Genomic DNA, 22677 nt, shown 5'->3' with positions numbered 1-22677 from the left:
GGGCAGTTAAAGCAGTCTTAAACTGGTTTATTTCTTCTGTGTGTCTTGGACCCAACTCAGGCTGCATCTTCACTCCAGACTCCAGAGACAATCCAGTTTCATACTGTTTTTACTGCCATGGCCCAGTGCTATGAAATCCTGGGAATTGTAGTTTGTTGTCACACCAGAGTTTGCTGAGAGAGAAGGTTAAATGTCTCAGAAAACTAGAATTCCCAGGATTCCCTAGCACTGAGCCATGGCAATTAAAAGGGTGTCAAACTGGATTTATTTCTGCAGTGCGGTTGCATCCGAACACATTTCTATTTGGCACAAAGCTTTCTGGACCCCCTTCATGTCAAAATAAATATCTTAAAAGGACTGAAAGATTCTTTGTTTGGTTCAATGGTGATTTTGAGAGTTGAAATAAGTTACAATTATTTTTATTCAATTATATTTACGTTTATTTGCAAAACATCCGCCATTTTAACATTATGGGAATTTTCTGGGAATTGTGACTGAAAATTCAGTGTGATGTGAGGGGATTCAGCGGGTTTTGGACAAGCATTTCCGGGAATTATCTCCGAGGCTTGTTGGCAACACTGGTTCTGAACATGTTAGTTAAAAACACTTTTAATATACTGTAACACTGGCTCCTAATCCTCCATATTTTCCTCATACCCGTGCAATATGCTGCTTGCTTTTATAGTGTTTTAAAAGTTACTAAGACCACATGGCTGAAAAAGCTGAAACCCCTGCAATGCTATATACAGGCTTGATGTCGATTAGTTTTCCTAATTACGGAAGACTATGCATCTCTCTTCAGCTAGGTCAGACTGTAATATTTGCAAAGTATTTGTATATCACTCTCTGTCAACTTTCTCTTGTTTTTGTCAGGTTATCCAAAGATGGGAGAAAGCCACATACAATAAGATTGACTCTTCGCCAGTTTACGCTTACCAATAAATGGTTTAACCGAGAGAGCCGTCAATGTCCTATTCCATCTCATGTGGTTCAGAGAATTGGAACAGGTAATCTGCCTTTGTGACACTGTTGTTGTTATTATAAATGTATATATTGCCTTTAGTGTACATAGCACTGTACTGGAAAAAATGCAAAGTCCTAAAAAAAAAAGAGAGCCCTCCTTCCGACCACCATCTTGAGGGGGAGAGAGGCCTGGCCTGAAAGAAAAAGAGCCCTCCTTCCGACCACCATCTTGAGGGGGAGAGAGGCAGGCCAGCAACAACAGGCCTCGCCTGGAAGACAACATTCTTATATACAATACAATATATGTATTGTATATTGTCCATTGTATTTTTATATTGTATTGTATACTGAATTTCTTGTACACCGCTATGATCTATTTGGAATAGCGGTTTATAAATAAAACGTATTATTATTATTATTATTATTATTATTATTATTATTATTATTATTATTATTACCAAAAGCATGAGTGTGTATGTATGTGCCTTCATGTTGCCTGTTGACTTATGGTGACCCCATTAATTTCACAGGGTTTTCTTAGACAAGGAATACTCAGAGGTGGCTTTGCCAATTCCTTCCTCAGGAATGTAGCCTAGAGCACCAGGTATTCATTGCTGCTCTCCCATCCAACTATTAACTAGGGTTGACCCTGCTTAGCTTCCAAGATCAAATGAGATCTGAGAACTTTAGGTTATCAAGGCCATGCCACCAAAGGCATATGAATGCATAAAGAAGGAAGGAAGGGAAAGGAAAGGACTAATACAAATGTAAAAATCTAATATAATTCAATTATGAAAACAAGATATCAAAAAACATATAATCTGAATATTCAAAATTTGAAAGTAAAATAAAACTGGATTTTCTGAAGCTTTAGGAAATAAGTTTTTAACTGAGATTTTAAAAAATTGGCTAGTATTCAGTATTGCAGGTACAGTTTTGTCACCTAGAGTTAAAGATCCACAACTGGTTTGCATTCAGTGAGCCAAGATCATATGCCCCAAAGACAGAATAAATTTGGCCATTGCTGCACTGCAGAAATAAAGCAGTGATACCACTTTAACTGCCATGGGTTCATCCTGTGGAATCCTGGAATTTGTGGCTTGGTAAAGTATTTCTCCTGGTCTGTCAGAGAGCACTGATGCAACATGAAATTATAAATTCCAGTATTCACCCATGACAGTTAAAGAGGTATCAAATTGCTTTATTTCTACAGCGTAGCAATAGCCTAATTCATTCATTTATTTCTACAGTTTGGCTATACCCTTAATTTCTTGAGTCATCTCTTTCTCTTTCTTATCCGTTTCCTCAACCCTTGCTTTATGTTCCATTTTTTTCAGCCCATTGTCTACTCTGTACCCTTTATTCAGTTTCCTGGCACTGTGAGATTGGTACACTTGAATTTTCCTCTTTCTCTTTAATTTAAATATTTGTATCCAGATGATGCCAGCATCAAGACCCACTTGGTTGCCATCCTTATGAAACTGTTCCATAAAATGATAAATGTGAAGGCTCCATTTCATCTGACCCTTCTGAATGTTTGCTTCTCCAACCTCAAGGATGTTCCTGCTTCTACCAAGGAGTCTATTGGGTTTTATTTAACTCGCCCATCACCTTCTTCAAGCTGTGGAAAGCTTATTTATGTAAGTTCGGTGGTTTGTATTTTTCTTTACTTGTTTTACAGACAAATAATTTTTGACGAATGTGTCTATTAGTTGACCCAAGTAGAACAATTAAAAGGCTATCAGTTTGAATACATAGTTGTCTCATTTCCATTCATTAAATTAAAAAGTACTAGTAGCAGAAGAATCAGAAGTTGATCCAGACAGCCAATGAGGAATTTCTATAAATGAGTAAAATACGTATGTATAGGCAAGCTTGCTAATAAATGTTTTTATGGATTAGCAGCTTCTGTAGTCAGGTAAAGGTGTTTGTGAACTGCTAGCATCTGTAAATTGGTTTGCAAGGTGGTACTATTATGTTGCCGTATGGAGAAGAAATAGATTCAGCTTGGAGGCAGAAGTTTGCCATTACAGCCAGTTGACAAATTCCTACTACCTATCTTTTCATTATGCACATAGCATTGTATCATTTGTGTTGCAGAAAATGGAGAATGTGAATGCTGTAGAACATGCATTTCTAGAAGATCAGGTGAAACCTGATGAAGTTTTATCAGAGGCAAGAAACATAAGAAATATACAGGCTCCTCAAGAGACATTGAGCCTCTCAAAACAGCCTGACATTCATGAAGTTCCTCTTCATGTACTTCCAGCTGATATTGACTATGATGTCTTTAATCAGCTTCCAGAAGAAATAAAAGAGGAAATTATAAATGCTCAGAAGGGAGAAGGAGATACTGCAGTAACTCTTTTACACAAGACATTGCCTGCCAGGATGGAAGAACTACTGGACAAAACAGAAGACAGAATAAGCCTCAGTGCCCATGAGGCTGCAGAAAACATATCAGTCACTGATTATACAGAATCTGTGGATGCTAAAAACTTGTCCCCAGTTCCATCTCAGACATCTCATTTCTATGCTTGTGTTCCAGAAGGGCAGAAACAGTCAAATAACAAAGTCTTCTGTGACGGAGGTGGGAAGGAAGGTCCAGAACTTGTTCTTCCTCCAACTATTGATCCCAAGACATTTTCTGAGTTGCCTGAAGAGATGCAGAAAGAACTATTGGAGGAGTGGAAGTGTCAGACTCCTGTTTCCAAAATGCGGTTGAGCAAAACCCATGACAAGCTTAAAATGAAAAAGAAAAGTCTGCCTTCACCACCACAGCCTAACAGTTTATTAAGATACTTTAAACCAAAATGATTACCATGCATACTTGATACAAAGATATAGATGCAACACCTCTGAGACTAGATACCTTGAAACTGAGAGGTAGCCTACACATTCAGCAAAACTGTATGGCCAAGTTCTAGGACGGCACCATTTCAGATAGCAGATTGGAGAAAAGATTCAGTTTTTTATGCATCGAAGTGTTTTTAAAAAGTGAACAATACCTCCCTACATTGATAAAGATCCTAGAGGTTCTGTGTTTAGCCTTCCAACTCGTATGGCCTCTTCAACATGGCAGGGCTTTATTTATTAAAAGTAATAGTGGGAATTGTGCAGCCTTCCAAACATTACTGAATTGCATTTCCCAGTATTTTTCCCTTTGTCTATGTTGACTAGGGCTGCTGGGAGTTGTAGTCCAACAGTATTTGGAGGGCTGCACAAATCCAACTTAGAAATGCTATTTGCACCTGTCATGGGAAGTCCCACACCCTCTATAAAAACTCAGCCATAAATCTTCCTGAGGTAAGGGAATTCCTAAAAACAAGATAATCCCTTTACATTTAGTAAAGGGAAGAATGGTGAGATTTTTGGGGGAAGAAAATCTCACCAAGCATTTCTCCTACCATTTCCTCAGGCACAGATATTTCAGCACCTAGTTTTCTGACCTACAGAAAGCCAAACAGGAATGTGATATGGAGAATGCATGGAAATAGAATAGGTCAGAGGTGGACAGTCCACAGTGTGTGGTAGTTTGAGCTGCCTCCACACCAACGTTTGCCTTTTGTCTTTCCTTCTTCCAGTGTGAGAATTCAGGCCCCAGTTTCCAAAAGGCTGCCTGCCCTGACATAAATTGACATATGTGCAGGGAACATCTGGATCCAGTTGCACTCTTATGAGGTGGCAAGCTTGAACAAATCTTGTTTCAGCATCTGTTCTTAAAATGGGAATTATTTATGCTGCAAACAAGGTTGTGTTAAAATCTGGTGAAATATGTTCTTGACCATGTCAGAAGGTTACCAGGTCTTAGTGATAAATGTAACTCTTTTTCCCATTAGAGTGTGAAATAGGCCTAAAGTCTTATAGCCTCTGCTCCTTAAATAATTTTAAAGTGGAGTGAATTTTTAATGACATCCTGTTTCTACTTGGGATGTTTGTAATCATGGGAAAGATTGTGATTACCAGATATCTGCCATGTAAAAATGGTTAATACACCATATTTACACCATTCTTGCCTGGAATGCCCATGATAACATGTAAGAAGCCTCTTGGTTCTTCCCATTTGTCACTTACATTCTTACATATTGGCTATAAGGAGAGCTTTTACTTTCTGAGTGCAACAAGGGAGGTGTTTAATATCTTTAGCTTTGATATGAGTAGAAGATGAGACTTTAAGACTGATAGAACATTATACATGATTAGTATTTACAATTATTAGCATCATTATTCATTATGAAAGAAAATGAACGTGCGAGGTTATAATGCACTGGAAGATTTTTGTGGATGTTTTGGTGAAACAAATGGGGATGTGCTACCCTGTCTTCAAACACAGGAGTGAGGAAGAATTTAATTCAGATTATTATTCTTATTACTATTGTATAAAAATGGTCTGAATTTACACTTCCTGAATCTGTATAAAAACTGAAATGCAGTTATCCTTTGATATACATGTTTTGCAGAATTTTGTGGCGCACTTTTCTCAACAAAGGAAGCATTCAACAATATATATATTGGGGAAACATTCACAGAGAAATGTGACTGTTACAGGAGGAGATGTACAAATATAACAAGGAAAATGCAATAAATGTATGTATTGGGCAGTTTGATTGCAAAAATGTGTTTATTAGAAGGCATAGGCATGAAAATCATATGCATTTTCATGTGGTTTTATTATTGTTAAAATTAGGAACTAATATAGGCGCTTTACAGACTGCCCAAAAAGGGCAGTTTGCTGGCGCCGCTGGTTGCTGCATCCAGGAACCGCAGTGGACAAACTGCGCGATTCCTGGACGCAACAAAAAAGCCCCAAAACGGGGCTGCTCTTGCGGCGTGGAAATGGCGCCACAAGTCGCTAATGGTGCACTCACGGCATCATTTCCGCCACGCAACATGCGGATGCTAAGTGTCCGCGACGTCAAGATGGCGGCACCCGTGTAGAACGGGTACTGCCATTTTGTACACACTCCGCGCGTACTAGAGTTAGGGGCATCCGGAAAGGACGCCCCTTTCTAACCCTAGTACATGCCGAGCACATACTTTACACACGTCTGTAACTTGCCCTAGAGATGTCACAAAGGACTGTGAAAGGGGGGAACCTGGAAAAATTGAAAACTGATTTGTCTATCCTTACACATGACAGCTGGCTTCCATGTTAGTGAAGTGATGAATCTGTTCCTGGTTTAATCCCAACTGAAAAAGAATATTCCAAGGTGCTGAATGCTATCCCCAAAAGTTTCTTTTAAATTTAGGATAAACCCCACAGTAGATTCACTGCCCTTCTGATGGAGCTCCTGGTTGCCACTGCCTCATCAGAAGTGATACAATGAAAATCAGAATATGGGCTCTGTTCCTGCTCTCTGTGATGTTCACCAGAATACTTCCCCACCCAAAAGAGAATGTAAAATGTTGAATATTTCTAGTTCTAATTAATGCATGAAAAAATGAGAGGTATTGCCTTTTATTTTTGGTGGCTTCTTCTAGAATTTTTGTGTTTTGCCTTCACATTGATTCCGACTTATGAAGACCCTGTCATTGAATTTTCTTGGCAAGATTCAGGGGTGGTTTGTCATTGCCTTCTTCTGAGGCTGAGACTGTGTAACTTGTCCAAGGTCATGATTAGGCCATTGTAAACAGGAGAGGCTCAGATGCTTGTGATTCAGTGACACACAGACTGGTGCATGTGTGAGCCTCTTGTCTGCTGTCATGTTAAAACAAATGTGTTTGACTTAAGGAGAGGAAAACAAGTCATAGAGAAGGAAGAGAATAGTCAATAAATCATGGTATCAGCCAAAACTCATTTCTCCCATTACCTTTTCCTTGTCTCCTCCCAGGAGGTTTACAGAGGTTTCTGACATTATGCTAATGTCAGGGTCCAGTATAACTGGAAGAGTGAGGCAGGTGAACACATGTCCTCTTCTAGAACTATTAAAACTCTGATCTCCCTGTTAAACCAAACCTCATACAAGCAGCAAGAAATCTCATGCTTGAGGCTCAGTGCAGCTTTAGTGCCTCCCATTTTCTGGTGCTTCAGCCTGGATTACTATTAATTATGGTGGGAGCTGTTCTTGATTTTGTGTTCTGGTCTGAGAGAAAAAATGTGTTTACCAGTGGCTGTGGTGTTTCTGTGGAAACTTACATGGGGGTATGCATAGCTCAGTTTTGGCTCCTGAGGATTTTATTGACTTATGTGTCACAACTCCATGAGCTGCTTACATTTTTTGTGGGGTGAACAACTACAAATTTCCAAATATCTTTGGACTGCAGCTCCTACTATCCCCCGCTGTTGGCTCTGCTGGTTAGGGACAATTGAGAATTATAGGACAATAGTTCCCAATCCACTTTACTGTATTGTCTTTACAGTAAAACCATAATGTACAAGAGAGAGAAATATATGTTTAGAAATAAGTGTGTATGCCTGAGACAGCTGAGAAGCCAGAGTATCCTACTTCATTTACACATCTTGAGAAATCTTGGCTTGTTTCCACTAAGTGCCGTAACCAGCTCAGGTCCAAGCCTGTCAAGGCAATCCTAAGCTTGTTTCCTCAGAAGTGAAGCCCTAGAGCAGGCAGGGATAAAGTATAGCCCTCCTCCCATGCTATTTTCCCACCTGCAGCTCCTCCAGACTACCTTGGGGTGTGATTTTTCTGGCAGGTGTATGTGATTTGACTCTTCTAGAAGCCTCCACAGGCCAATTCACACCCCACAATTTCAGTGTTGATTCCACTTCAGCTCTTATGGCTGCATCACATATAATCCCGGGGTTTATAGTTTGGTTCTGACAATTGACAGACGCTTCCTGCCTTGAAGAAAATCCCTTGATGGTAATATACAAGAGTGGGAAACAGTCAATACACAGAATGCTTCCATTTTATTCCTGACTCTGGTTGGACTCACAATGGATGCTTTCTGCCTGACCATAAATAAAGCCCTTGTTAACAGGCTCAAATGTTGTTGAGCCTGTTAGCATCAAAACCTCAGGGCATTTCTGAGAATGAAAAAAATATGAATTTACCTGCTGTATCAATTATTAAGAGTCTTAATCCCACTCTGGAGAATTTTGTCAACCAGACTGACTGGATATCTGTGTCCTTTTCAGAAATTCTAAGGCAGAGGATGATTGCCCCATCATATGCCATCTTTGTAGCATTTCTCCAGCTGTTTTCAACGACAGTAGTAAATGGGATGAAACTTTGGTCTGATGCATTGTGGCAGGTCTTATGTATTCAAAGCTAGCCCCACTGAATGTACATTGAAACAAATTGGTGACAACTGCAAACCACAAATAACCATCCTTTCACACTTGGGTAGGCTTTTATATATCTGCCTTTAGTTTTTTAAGTCCAGCTTTGCAATCTGTGACTAAGTTAATGAGAGTCGTAGGCATAACTGAGTCTATCACAGAAGGCATTAGCATTCCTCCTAAGTCGACCTGCAGGATTGCCACGAATTTGGTGTGCTGAGGATTCCTGAAAGAAAAGAATTATACTTCCTAAATATGAGGTTCTGGAAAACAGCCACAGTCATTTCAAACAAATGTGTTTCTCTTAAGTTAAGGTTAAATGTGGGCCTGAATACTCTTGGTTAATCCCAAATAGGAATGCAAATCTTCATAAATTTGGTTCTCATATTTAATAATGCATAATATTGCACATGAAAGACCTCAGAAACCACACAATTTTTGATGACTATTAAAAATTTGGCACTTATTCTGTGTATACCATGTGGGTCTTTTTGCATAGCGAACAGCATTTTCTGCACACACAAAAAATGTTTTCTGTGCAGAAAGGGGCATTCCTTTGCAGAAAATGACATTTTCTGTTCACCAAACACACATATGGGTTTTCCCAATGAGAAAGATCCTAAACTACAAAGCTTCTTAACATGGGGCAATTCTCCTCCTTGAGGTTTCTAGAAATTTGGGAACCCCTTTTTTCATCCAGTGGTAGAATATTTTCAAATGTTCTTTCCATCCCTAGTCACAAATAGAGTAGGCCCAACTGCTTTAACACTCAATCAACACATCAACAAACTGAATGGGTTTACTCTACTAAAGGCATGGTTTTATCAATGCAAAAGAGCTGACTGAGGAAAGTGAGGTAACACAGCCTTTTGTTTTTGTTTTCTTTTTAAGATGTATTTTGCATCTCAGGGAATAAATCTATTTATCCACCCCACCCACCCTGAAAACTGGTTTTAATATGTGTGTGTATTGAGCTTCAAATGGCCCCATGCATGGCAGCTATTTCTTCACAGATTTTGGGAAACATTTTTAAAACTTGGTTTTCAGGACTTCTCAGCAAGGATGGGATGAAAATGGGACCATCACAGGTGGAAAATTGTTAGTAATAAGAATTTGGTGTCCCCCTGTCCACCATGAAAGAACCCAACCCATTCTGGAGAGCTTTCCTGTATTTTATGGCTCATTGTCACTAGCCCTCATTTGCTCTATGCATTTCTTTGCTTTCACAGATATCATGGTTTGTCATTACATCCTGCCTGCAAATTGCAGTTTATGCAGCTGTGCCAAACCAGGATTGGGAAACCAAAGTTTGATCCTGGTTTGCAGGCCTCACACAAATTGTGGCTTTTCAATTTGCATGTAATGGACACACTGTGATTTTCAAAAAAAACTGAAGGAATTAATTAAAAATTGAACATGGAAAGAAAGGAAAGGGGGTGTATGTGTAATAAAACCTCATCATTTGGCACCACATGAAGCATCTCATTCAGTTATAAAAGAATTCTTTTGGCTTCCAGGTTGGAAATGGGCATGATGATTTATAATTTTCTGCAATAAAGGCTGTAAAAATACTTACTCTGGCAGGGGAGAACACGCATAACCAGAAGGATAGCTACTACCACGGACATAGTTTGGAGATAGAGGGTAGTCTGGATGATCAATGCTGACAGCTTTAAGGGGAGAAAAAAAAAAAAGATGTCAAAATCCATTCCAACAGCAAGCTTATTTTTATTGTGCAAATGTAAAATTCACAGAATTATACGAGGGGTCCAGATTTCATCACATTCCATTGGAAACTCTCCTGGGCCTTCCCATCCTGTCTTCCATCCCTTTTCTTTCAGCTACCTACCTCCTCTGCAAATCCATAAAGCAACCAAAATCCACATAGATGTGCCATGCCTTTTGAGCAAGCATGTAATAGCCTTTTGTTCAGAGCCACCCATAATCTGAATAACTCAATGAATTCTTAAACTAATATACTATGAAAGTTTTTACAGCATAATGAAAGTGTGTAGGGCTTTTTTTACAGCCAATTCCTAATATTTTACTCTCTCGCATCCACACACTCCATTCAAGGTGTTACATTTCAGATTTAATATTGATCAAGCATGGGCTCTTATTATACATTGATTTAAATTTTCAAGCATTTTAAAATAAATGTATCTATCTAAACCTAGCAAGCCCTTACCGGTAAATCTATCAAACACTTTCCCAAGCATTTTAAAATAAATATATTCATTTAAATCTGTCAAGCGCTTAAATCTATCTAGCACGTCTAGCTTGCATGCTTTTAAAAAAAATAAAAATTAAAGTGTTTGTATCTGTCAACCTGACAATGCCCTCAGGATAGTTACAAATATAAACACAAGATAGTAAAATCATAAACATTACAATAAAAACAAAGCAGCCAAAAAGCAGAAGAAATGAAGATGTTCAAATAAGATAAGACCTTAGAATTGGAAAATATTCTAAAGGTCATCCAATCCATCGCCAGTGCAGGAATCGGTGCTAAAGTACCTCTGAGTAGACATGGAAAGACTATTTGGAAATATATTTTTTAAAATGGCCAAAAACATGGTTTCAAGTGTTGAGAAACCACAAGAAGAAGAATCTTGAACTCATGTTAATCTTTGCAATTCAGAACTCTGTGCAAAGTGTGTGGTTGATTTGCACAGAAAACAGCATTTTCTGCTTAGGAAAAAAAACCCATTTTCTCCACAAAGTATGCACATGGCAGACAAAATAATATTGCTGCCCAGGAGTAATGTTTTCTCCATTGAAAATGCTATTTACGCACAGAAAACAAACGTGCAAATTTTGCACAGAATAAGTCTTGAAGTGCAAATAGGCTTTGAAAAGCATGGGTTTTGGAGTCTTTCTTACAGCAGAAAGAGAGTTCCTAATGTCATTTGTTGCTTCTTTCAGGAAGAAATGAGTAAACTCATCCCTACCCCTGAGAAATTTTAAGATATTAAAATGATGTTAAGGACAAGTCATAAAATCTTTATAGCATTAGAAACAAAATTAAGGTGTGAAAGCCTCCCAGAAGAGGAATGTGTTAGCCTGGTGTCTAAATGCAACAAATGAGGATAAAAGGAGGCTGTTCCTTGGGATGGTATTCTACAAAATGAGGGAGCTACTACTAAAAATTATTTCCCACCTGTCCCATCACTGTGGACCCTCTAAGAACAGCCTTGTTATTGAACATAAAACAGATAAAAAAAATCATACCACTACAGCCACTAACTGTATTAATTTAGAAAATTCCATTTTGCTTTCCTTTCTTGCAGGCCACCAGTATGAAAGACCCAACAGAAAGGAATAAACATAAGAGGAAGGAAGATGTAAAATAAAAAAAATGTAAGCTTCAGTTCTTAATGTTACATGTGACCATGGAAAACTAGACATTTAAAACCACTCAAATAAAAATTGAAAGAAAGAGCAACACAAAGCCCAGTGTTGGTTTCCACTGTGCTTGCGTTAGTGCTATGATGCATCTTCCTTTCAAAACAGCAGATGTAGGTCCACTGAGACCAAAGTCTGGCATCCTGTGGTGCCAAGTGCAGATACTGCTGGACTGAAACTCACATTATCTCTTTCAATTCCAATGCTAGATATAGTTAATGGGAGTTGCAGGCCAGCAACATCTGGAGAGCCACACATTATCTGTCTCTGATTTACTCTATAAGTTAAGGGTCCCCTCTATCTCCAGCTTTTTGAGCTCACCCCTTCAGAAATGTTCCATGATTTGGCAACTGGCAGCACCCACTGGCCACACAGACTAGAGATGAAAGTAGCCCTAGTCCTACAACATCCAGAAAGTGCTTGGTTGGGTAAATCTGACATGCTGAACAGAGTGGTGGACTTGGATGAGGGGCAGCTTAGCTTTCAGCTCAGCTATCTATAGCTGAACTTCAGTGAATCATTGGTCTTCCTCACACTACACAGTTATAGCACTTTAACTGCCATAACTGCATCTGGGATCCTGGGATGTATAGTTTCATGAGGTACTATTGCTTCATGTTAGATAACTTTAAATATCTCATAAAATTATAAATCTCAGGATTCCACAGGATGAAGCCATAGGAGTTAAAATGGGATCGAAGTGCTATACAGTGCAACCGCTCCATACGTGGGTGTGCCATATGCAGCTTCCAGTTTACATGGAAACCACGTTGCAATCAAGTGAATGGCATGTGCACACCACACTACTGAATAGGGCTTGAGCTTATGCAGTATTTGCCTTATGTGAGGGGTCTGGAACGGATCTATGTAAGGCAAGGTTCCACTGTAATTGTGTAGTGTGAAAGAGACCACTGTCTTTCTAACTCAGGTCCAGTACACATGGGCGGTGAAACGCCACCCCTCTTTGCTGCACAGCTGTGCAGCAGCATCCACATGTGGCTGCACAGATGCACTCTCAAAAAGGAGCCACTCTAGGCGGCTCCTTTTTTGCATCGTCGCTTCTGCTGACAGGCGTCTGTACATGATGCCACAGCTGTGCAGCTGTGGCACCCACTGTGTGGACAGTGCACGCACCTGTGACATCACTAGGGCTGGGTGCGTCTGGACGCCTAGCCCTATCGAGCCCTAATATTGCCGCAACGTGCCTGTCTGTACCGGGCCTCACTTGCTTTCTGTGGTTATTATGAAGGTTCGCGGTTACGTGGCTTCAAGCTCTCTCTGACTGATGGCAACTGATTTATTCAGAGTTAGTTTGTTATTGTCCACAATCACCACTTTGTCCCCCAATTACAACCACTGCACCTCACCTATTTCTCATTGAACTACTACTGTATGCTGGCCAGCCTCATTATACTTAGTCACCCCAACTTAAAATTCTTGACTCCAGGCCTACAGATGCAATTCATTTATTAACCCCTGCCCAGGGAACAATCATTACTTACAGTTGGTTGTCATTAAATCTCCATCGTATTTTTTAATGCGCACCAGGTAGACAAATTCTCTTGGTGATATCATTCCAAAGCCATAACTGTGTGTAATAATGTGAAAAACGAACGTGTCCTACAATTTAATAATAAAAAAAGATTAAACCATAATTGAAAGTGCTTTACACCAAATTAGAAAAGTCAGGGTGTCATTCCTGTCTCCATCAATGGAAGTTTTTTAAGGGGAAATCAGACTTAATAATAATAAATAATAAATAAAAATTTTATTTATATACCGCCCTTCCATAAGATCAGGGCGGTTTACAACAATTAAAATACACAATAATCATTAAAAACCATACACAAATTACATAAACCATACAACAAAACAAGAACAAAAGGCCCCCAGGTTAGCCAATCCCCTTGCCTGTGCGGCGGGGGGGCCTATCGGACCTTATTCGGGGAATGCTATCTGAAACAGGTAGGTCTTCAAATCCCGTCTGAATTGGGCCAGGGAGGTAACTGAGCGGAGCTCTATGGGCAGCGTGTTCCAAAGGGCCGGGGCGGTGATGGAGAAAGTCCTCCTGGAAGTGGAGACCAATCTCGCCCCGGGAACCCTAAGTAGTTGCTGCCCAGATGTTCTAAGGGTGCCTATGCTGGTTAGGTCTAATGAGAGTTAACAGTTCTGACTTAAGACTCTGGTTTCAAATTTGATCAGCAAATGACTATAGTTGGCCCTCCCTATCCACAAATTTTTTAATCCATGGATTCAAGCATCCATGGCTTGAAAATAGTTTTTAAAAGTATAAATTCCAAATAGCAATGCTTGATTTTCCATTTTATGTAAGGAACACTATTTTGCTATGCCATTATATTTAAAGAGATTTGAGCATCCACAGATTTTGTTATCCACGGGGGATCCTGGATCCAAAACCCAGGGGATAACAAGGATCCACTGTATGTTGGCACTGGATTGCAAAACAAAGATGGTGTTAATGTAGGTGCAAGCGTTGACAATCACTGGCTGCAATTACAACACGTTGCATACTACCAGGAAGCCTACACGTGTCCCTTCAGAAAATTCAGAACTGTTAACTCTCATTAGACCTAACCAGCATGGGCAAGGATGAGGGGTGGTGGGAGTTACAGCCTAACAACACCTTGAACACCACACATTTGCTGTCTTTGCTGTAATAAAAGGACACCTTTCACTGACTAAATTGGCAGGATTAAACTTTGCATGCAATGAATATGATCTACTACTACTAAATTGGGCATATGGCACAAGGGTGGATTAAGATTAAAGTCACACAACCTAGCCACTGCTTCCCCTCTGTTTATTATTCTCTTTAGAATACCCTTTTGCAGAAGAAAAACATTGCATGGTGTTTTAAAACACACGAAAATGACACAGAAAATGTAGTTTTCACCAGAGATATCCTGCTTCTGTGCATAAAGGTCCCATTTTCAGGGTGTGGAAAGGTCAGTCTTTGCACCCCATGTCGCCCCCAAATGACACTCTTATGCCCCCCAAAACTTTCTCAACATTGAAAAGGTTTTCTGGGTTAAATTGGAAGCAATTTTTAAAATTCAAACATAGCTCAAAATAATATATTTTTTTAAAAAGCACACACAAAAAACCTCTTGCAAATACTGTATAGTGGTTCTGTCATCTGACCTCCCCTCTCCCACTAGTCTTTTTTGGTTTTGGCAGAAAACCATGACTAGAAGAGACATGCTATTACTTCTGGTGCAATACAGTGTGTTGATGCACCTCGTGAGGGGTGTGTGAAGGCAAACATTGGCCCCTATCCTCTGCAGTTATTTATTTATTTGTTTCATTTGTAGGCCACCTTTCTCCCAGAAGGGACCCAAGGCAGTTACCTACTCCTCTATTTGGATAAGTGTTTCCAATATAGGTTGGAAGAGTCGTTCTTATGCTGTGCCTTCAAAAAGGCTTCTCTCTTTGATAGTTTTTAGATCTACTTTGACTCAAAGAGTAGTCACACTCTTCCCTAGGAACCTTATGTTTTCAATGGAAGGAAAGCGGGGGCAAAGCGATTCCTGATTTTGGGGAAATTCCAAGTGGGAGCATGAGGATGAAAGGCTAAATTTGATTCCTTCCCTTCTGCTACAATCCTGATTCTCACTGTGATCTGGCCTGTTACAGACCAGATATATTTGATTGTATTTATTTATTTCATTTCTATATCACCTTGGTCCCAGAAAGGGACCCCAAGGCAGCTCACAGATAAATACTTTAAAAGATTTTACAATAAAAAAATTTTAATTCTCAGTTTTTCAGCCTAGGAATCACATATAGATTGGTGGAAAAGACCTAATTCAAGCAGTTAGATTTATGAGAGAGAGAGAAACTGGCTTCAGCTTTAATGACAATCTGGGAAATATGCCAGATGCTCTGGAATATAAATAAAGATAAAGATGACCGGGGATAACCCCATCAGCCACTACACTAGATGACCTTAGATGATAAATCTGCATGACAAGCAGAAAAATACCTCAAAATACATCATGATCATTAGATGAAAGAACCTTTGAGTGTACATGATGTAGAGTCCAAGGCTGCTGCCACACTGCAGAATTAACGCAGTTTGACACTGTTTTAACTGTCATAGTTCCATCCTATGGAATCCTGGAAGAGGTACTGTAGTTTGTTGTGGCACTCTGACAAAGAGGGATACATATCTCGCTATATTACAAACTCCAGATTACCACAGCATTGAGCCATGGCAGTTAAAGTGGTCTCAATCTGCATTAATTCTGCAGTGTAGACACAGCCCTAAATACAGGTCTTTACTTCAACTGGATAAGAGACCCTGAACACTTTAGTTGTGATTTATGTGGAATGGCTAACTGAAAAGCTGAGTGGGCTGAGGAGAGGGCAAAAGAAGTTCAGATAGAGCTCAGGTTATGGCTGGCTTGGGGTAAATCTGCACCATATGAATAGAAGGCAACACTGGGTGTAGTCACACTGCAGAAGTAAAGCACTTTGACACCACTTTAACTGCTATGAGTTAAAATGCCTTATCACATTAAAAACAAACTCGTCAAGCAAATGGAGAGAAGCATGTTTATCTTGTCCATGTGCACATGATGCTGAAGTTTTCATTCTCTTCCAGTCCTAAAAACATGGGAGAGAGTGGTAAAATTGTCCTTTTTGACAAACAGATTTTTCCAGCTTGGCAAAAAGGACACATTTATGACCCTCTCCCATGCTTTTATGACTGGAAGAGAACAAAAGTGCTTTGACGCCATGTGTTTCTCTCAATTTGCTTTCCAGGTCTGTTTTTAATGTGATAAGGCATGACACTGTCTTACAGAATACTGTATTTGTTGTTTGGTGAGGCACCAGAGCTCTCTGACAGACCAGGCTCCAAGCTACAAATCCCACTGGCATCCAACTATAACAGTGAATATGGGAGTACTCCAGAAGTGGTTGGTGGTGGCAGGTAAAAAAATGTTATTGGAAAACTGGAAAATTTCACTCTTAGATTAGAGGAAGGGCGGAAGAAGAAAAAAACTGCCAGGGAGCTTCAAAAGCTAGAACAACATCTTTTGTGCCTATTGGCTGGCCTAATCAAGATTTTGGATTTTGTTGTATGAATTTGTATATGCCAAATTTTAGATGGGGAAGGCAACATGAAGCCTGTGGGTTGTGGGTTGTTTGCAAGGAGGATGACCATCCATTTTTTCAGCCTCAGGCCCCTCCAGAAACTGCCATCATATTAGAAGAACTGCAGGTCTTGGGGCTTTCACACCACACAATTACTGCACTATATCATCATTGTCATCATCATCATCATCATCATCATCTTATATCCTGCCTTTTCCCCGCAATATAGAGACTCAAAGCAGCAATATTCCAGTTTCATTTCCACAGAAACACCCAACAGAATCCTGGGGCTTATCATTTGGTGAGGTACTAGAGTTTTCCTGCTATTTAGTTCAAATACCCTCCCTAAACTACAAATCCCAGGATTCCACAGGAAGATGCCAAGGCAGTTAAAGTGGAATCATAGCATTATAACTGAGTAGTGTGAAAGGGCCCCTGGAAACTTCTGGGGCCCACTCTGTGCTTTGTTTAGCTAAAACAACTACAGTTAGCCCTCCATTGCCACAGATTTTTTTAATCCACAGATTCAACCATCCATGGTCTGAAAATATTCCAAAAAAGATATAAATTTCAGAAAACAACCCTAGATTTTGCTATCTTATATAAGGGACACCATTTTACTGCACCATTACGTTTAATAGGCCTGGACAATCCCCAGAGTTTGGTATCCATGGAGGGTCCTGGAACTGAACCTCAGCAGATACCAAGAGCCCATTTTACCATCACAATTCAATAGAGGTTTTCTGAAACCAGAATTGGACTTCTGGTCACTTTCAGCTGTGTTATGGGCAACTGATAGGGTTCACAGTGGATCCCAAATAGGAAAAATTGGCCCTCCAGCTTACCTGCTCTTACAATTCGGTATACCAAACATTTAATCATTCCAATGTTTTTCCATTAACTTACTGAATCACCTCGTCAATTGTTTCCACAAGTTTGTATGACTGCACTGCCTTATCCCACTGGCCCCGGTGCTCAGGAAGGTAAATGAAGGGAAAGAGTTTATCATGCGGTATTTCCACAAGTGCTTCTGCACGGTACCTAGAATATATACACACATATATTAAAAGTTATGCGGTAGGAGGTGCTAAGAATTGTCTCTTATAACCTCCTCCCCCAAGGTGCTTTACACAAACAGAAAGCTTGGGCATTTGAGGTGGGCAGAAAAGATGTGATCAACAGACTAGTCACACACATGTCTAATATTCTTGCTGTTGCTGTTGTGTGTCTTCAAGTCGTTTCCAACTTATGGTGATGCTATCATGGAGTTTTCTTGGCAAGTTCCGTCAGAGGGGGTTTGCCATTGCCATCCTCTGAGGCTGAGAGCATGTGACTTGCCTGAGGTCACCCAGCAGGTTTCCATGGCTGAGTCTGGATTCTCCAATGCTCAAACCACTACACCATGCTGGCTCTCTGCGTCATGTTACATATTGTATGAAACTATTTTTTTAAAGATTTACTGATGAACACCCCTGCAGAATTTAAAGGTAAAATTAAAATAAAAATAGTTTCACCCTATTAAGTCTAATTGACCAGGAGCCAGAAGAACTCTGCATCAAAGCCAGGGATATTGTGAGGGAAGAATGCAAAAAGACACTATCTGCACCCAAAAGGAAAGAAAATCTGCATTATCTGCAAAATCTTCAAGCAGTTAAGGACAAATGAGAAGCAGAAATAAAAAGGAATAGAAATAACATCAGAACCCTGAATGCAACTGTTTAGTGACTTGTGCACAAAGACAAAGAGAATTACTATAATAATCAATGAAAAGAAATAGAAGATCCCCAAAAGGGGGTGGGGAGAACAAGAGACCTCTTCCACAAGACCCAAGAAATCAAAGAGAAATTTAACCTAAGAGTGTGGCTGTGCCACAATATAGGATTGTCTTGTTGGACAACTCAAAACAAGAGGCCACTGTTAGAACAGAATATGGAGAAATAGAATGGTTTCCAACCGGAAAGATGTAGGGCTGTATTTTATCATCCTAGCTATTTAACTTGTACGTTGAATGTACTTAATGTACTGTACATAAAGTTGGGGGGGGGGGGAGGCAGGCATGAAAATTGGAGGAAGAAACATTAACAACTGAATATATGCAGATGACACAATACTGCTAGCAGAAAAAAGCAAACTTGGAACAATTACTGGAAAAGGTACAGAAAGTAAAAGAAGAAAGTGGAAAAGCAGTTTTACTGCTGAACATCAAGAAAACAAAAGTAATTCCCCCTATGACATAAATAATTTTAAAGCAGACAATGAAGACATTGGAATAGTTCAAGATTTTCCATACCTTGCAGTCAAGAAATCAGAAGACTAGGTCTAGGAAGGGCAACTATGAAGGAACTATATAAGGTTCTCAAATATAAAGATATACCACTGAATACTAAAGTCAGCATTGTCCATGCCATTGTATCTCTGATTGCTATGTGTGGTTATGAAAGCTAGAGACTGAAGAAAGCTGACAGGAAGAAAGTCAACCCATTTGAAATGTGGTGCTGGAGGATACCCCGGACTGCCTAAAAGACAAATAAATGGTCCTCATGTTGGACTACAACTCTGGAGACCAGGGTTTGATTTCCAGTTCAGCCATGAGACCCACCGAGTGACCTTGGCCAAGTCATACTCTCTCAGCTTCAGGGAAGGCAAAGGCAAACCTCTTCTGAACAAATCTTGCCAAGAAAACCCCATGATAGTTTCTCCTTAGGGGTCATCCTAAATTGGAAATGATTTGAAGGCACACAACAAGACCAAATCAACCCTGACTTCTCCTTAGAAGCCAAGATAACTAAACTGAGACTGTTGTACTTTGGACATATCATGAGAAGACATGAGTCATCCTGAAAGACAATAATGCTAGGTAAAGGTGAAAGGCAATAGGAAAAGAGGGAGACCACATTACAGGTAGATACATTCAGTCAAGGAAGCCATGGATTTGCGAGACCTGAGCAGGACTGTTGATAACAGGGTGACTTGAAGGTCTCTTATTCACAAGGTGGCCATAAATCAAAGTTGACTTGATGGCAATACACAGGAACAAATAATTGACTGACCCTTGGATGGCGGAGTAACAATAAAACCAGTAAGAAACTGTAATGCCTTTTGTTATGGAGAAGGATCTCCAAACAGACTTTTCTCATCACAGCTACTTTGCAGATTAAGTGCATGAATGAAAAAAAGTTACAGGGGTAAAATGCTTGCCTATCTAACAAAACAAAACAAAATAAACCCCAAGTCCATCTTGTGGCAACCTTTATTATGCCAGCCAAAAGGTACAAACTACATCACTGTTAGTTGAAGCAGCTGAAAGGCTACTTCACTTATCTTGCCTGATAAAAAGTTTGTGAACTTGATGCATTTGGCACCTTGGGGTGGCCTAAAAAAGTATCATCACAAAATTGTTTTTTTAAAAGTATTTATTAATTTATTTTGTAACTGAATAAAATACACTTAAAGCCAATCATATACTTACAGCGTTCCTGAGAAGTCTTCTGAAGGTTTTGACCACACTTTAATAGTTTTCTCAGGGTGACAATAAATGAAAGAAAAGAATAATCAAATGCCTCTGCTTTTGAAATCAGGAATTAAAAAAAACATAAACAACAAAAGTTAAGTGCAGCAATATATTTATTGCTCTACCTTAAATTGTGTTTCTTATACCAAATGACATCCATTGAGTATTATGGAATTTACTCCCATGTAACTGAGGCTGAACACTCAGTCAGGCTTTAAATAGCCTTTCTCCCCATTGCTTGTGAGAAGCAAGAAAGTGAGTAGATAAATTGAGGCCCTTTTCCTCTTAAACCACAACTAAGAATAGACGTTTTATTTGCCAAGGCTAATCTGACTTGCTGTGGGCCAATATTTTCTTCCCCCCGGGGATTGGGCTAATTTGCAAAGAAGAAATAGTTCAGAGGAAATGGAAATGCACTGTTCTTACTGTACTTTTTACCACTTTCCATTCTGATGTGTCCTCTTGGAGATATGCAAAGACTTTCTTAGAGACTTCGTCTGCCGTTTTCTTATAGTCCATCTATCTGAGAAGAGAGGAAAACTAAGTGGGATGGCATATCACTGAATACCAATTTCAAACGGCAGTTTCAATCTGGAAAAAAATTAAACATGCTGCAAAATGCAAAGGAGAATAGACAAAACCTACATGCACCTGAAACAAAAGAAATCTGTTATCAGTAGTACTGATCCGCATGCCCATCCACCTGCCCCCTGCTGCCACACATGTGAACCAAACAATCACACATCCGATAATATGCACCTTTGCAGATACTCCAGTAAACATGATGAAGCCTTTTTCTGCTCGACTTTTTAGTTGTATAACTTGACTCTGGAGACCAGGGTTCAAATCCCAGTTCAGCTTTTTATCCTTTGTAAAGTATACGTTTTAAATTGTTTTCATACTGTGGACAGTTTAATTCTATTTTAATTTTTGTACTTAGCTGTATATCTTTGCTCTTTTTATATCTTAGTTGTATACTTCTGTACCTTAGTTGTATAACTTGACTCTGGAGACCAGAGTTCCAATCACAGTTTTTTATCCTTTTTTAAGTATAGGTCTTAAATTGTTTTCATATTGTGGATAGTTTAATTCTATTTTCATTTTTTGTGCTTAGTTGTATATCTTTGTTCTTTTTACATCTTACTTGTGTGTGGGTGTGTGTAATATTGTTCTTTTTACATCTTACTTGTGTGTGGGTGTGTGTAATATATAGATAGATAGATAGATAGATAGATAGATATCTTAGTTGCACATTTTCACATCTCAGTTGTATATCTTGATTCTGGAGACCAGGGTTCAGGCTTTTTATCCTTTTTAAGTATACATTTGAAATTGTTTTTATATTGTTGATAGTTTAATTCTATTTTAATTTTTGTGGTTAGTTGTATATCTTTGCTCTTTTTAAATCTTAGTTGTATATTTACACCATTCCCAGGCATTGCATGATTGTCACTTGCTATTTGATGTTCTTTTGTTCCCTGTTTTATTGAATCATTTCCTGTATTGCTATGTATTTTATATGTATTATCCTATTATTTCTTAGATTGTACGCCATAGGCAGGTTTACTCTTTTATATTTATTGTTTTATGTACAGCGCTGGGCAAATCTACAGCGCTATATAAATAATAATAATAATAATAATAATAATAATAAGCAATAGCTGCTTCATCTATATACTGCTTCATACTGCCTAAGCAGTTTACAACTGTAAGCATATATATATATATCTTAGATTTATATTTTTATATTTCAGTTGCATATTTTGACTCTGGAGACCAAGGTTCAAATCCCAGCTCAGCTTTTTATCCTTTTTAAGTATACATTTTAAACTGTTTTCATAGTGTGGCTAGCTAAATTCTATTGTAATTTTCGTGATTAGCTGTATATCTTTGCTCTTTTTATATGCTAGTTGTCTATTTCTATATCTTATGTGTATATTTTTTTATGTCTTAGCTGTATATTTCTATATCCGAGTTGTACATCTTGACTCTGGAGACCAGGGATCAAATCCCATCTTCGCTTTTTATCCTTTTTTTAAGCATATGTTTTGTTAAATTGTTTTCATATATCTTTATATCTTAGCTGCGTATATTTCTATATCTGAGTTGTACATCTTGACTCTGGAGTCCAGGGTTCAAATCCCTGCTTCGGCCATAGAAACCCACTGGGCAAGACTTAGTCACACTCTCTCAGCCTCAGAGGGGAGCCAGGGCAACCTCCCTTTGAAGGAACCTTGCCAGGAAAACCCCTTGACATAAGTCAGAAAGGGCTTGAAAGCACCCAATAGCAGCATTAACAAAGCAATTGCCATCAGCAGCATCCCTCTCTGAGCCTCTCACCTGAGCTCTCCCTCTGCCTGCATCCCTCCTAAGTGCCACCTGTAACTCCCTTCTCTCAGCAGCTGGGGGCGGTGTGGCTCAGGACCATTGTGATGCCTGG

General features: G+C 39.2%; 2 protein-coding genes across 4 annotated transcripts in view; one reads left to right on the top strand and one right to left on the bottom strand.

Annotated features, from left to right (window-relative positions):
* Positions 1-5515, top strand: part of POLI (DNA polymerase iota) — a 28782-nt gene extending 23267 nt beyond the window's left edge. For both annotated transcript variants that reach the window (XM_089497391.1, XM_089497387.1), the window contains exons 8-10: positions 874-1007; positions 2401-2603; positions 3064-5515. In XM_089497391.1, the coding sequence (XP_089353517.1) occupies positions 874-1007; positions 2401-2603; positions 3064-3780 (1054 nt within the window). In that variant the 3' untranslated portion in view covers positions 3781-5515. The remainder of the gene's footprint in view (positions 1-873; positions 1008-2400; positions 2604-3063) is intronic.
* A 2448-nt stretch (positions 5516-7963) lies between these two features.
* On the bottom strand, positions 7964-22630 carry STARD6 (StAR related lipid transfer domain containing 6). Of its 2 annotated transcripts, none has more exons than XM_089497393.1 (7): positions 22578-22630; positions 20664-20760; positions 20196-20245; positions 17641-17767; positions 13111-13228; positions 9780-9873; positions 7964-8429 (listed from the first exon to the last, which is right to left on the bottom strand). In XM_089497393.1, exons 2-7 carry the CDS (start codon positions 20754-20756, stop codon positions 8276-8278), a joined length of 636 nt encoding a protein of 211 aa, XP_089353519.1. In that variant the 5' UTR covers positions 20757-20760; positions 22578-22630; the 3' UTR covers positions 7964-8275. The 2 variants fall into 2 exon arrangements, with proteins under 2 accessions (XP_089353519.1, XP_089353518.1); XM_089497392.1 differs by having other exon boundaries at positions 20664-20756; positions 22578-22617.
* Between the last annotated feature and the right edge of the window lie 47 nt (positions 22631-22677).

The sequence above is a fragment of the Sceloporus occidentalis genome, unplaced genomic scaffold (assembly GCF_023333645.1).
Source record: "Sceloporus occidentalis isolate IW3139 unplaced genomic scaffold, rSceOcc1.0.p SCAF_1, whole genome shotgun sequence".
NCBI classification, from domain to species: Eukaryota; Metazoa; Chordata; class Lepidosauria; order Squamata; family Phrynosomatidae; genus Sceloporus; species Sceloporus occidentalis.
The sequence above is the reverse complement of the archived record's forward strand: the minus strand, read 5'-3'. Positions and strand labels throughout refer to the sequence as shown.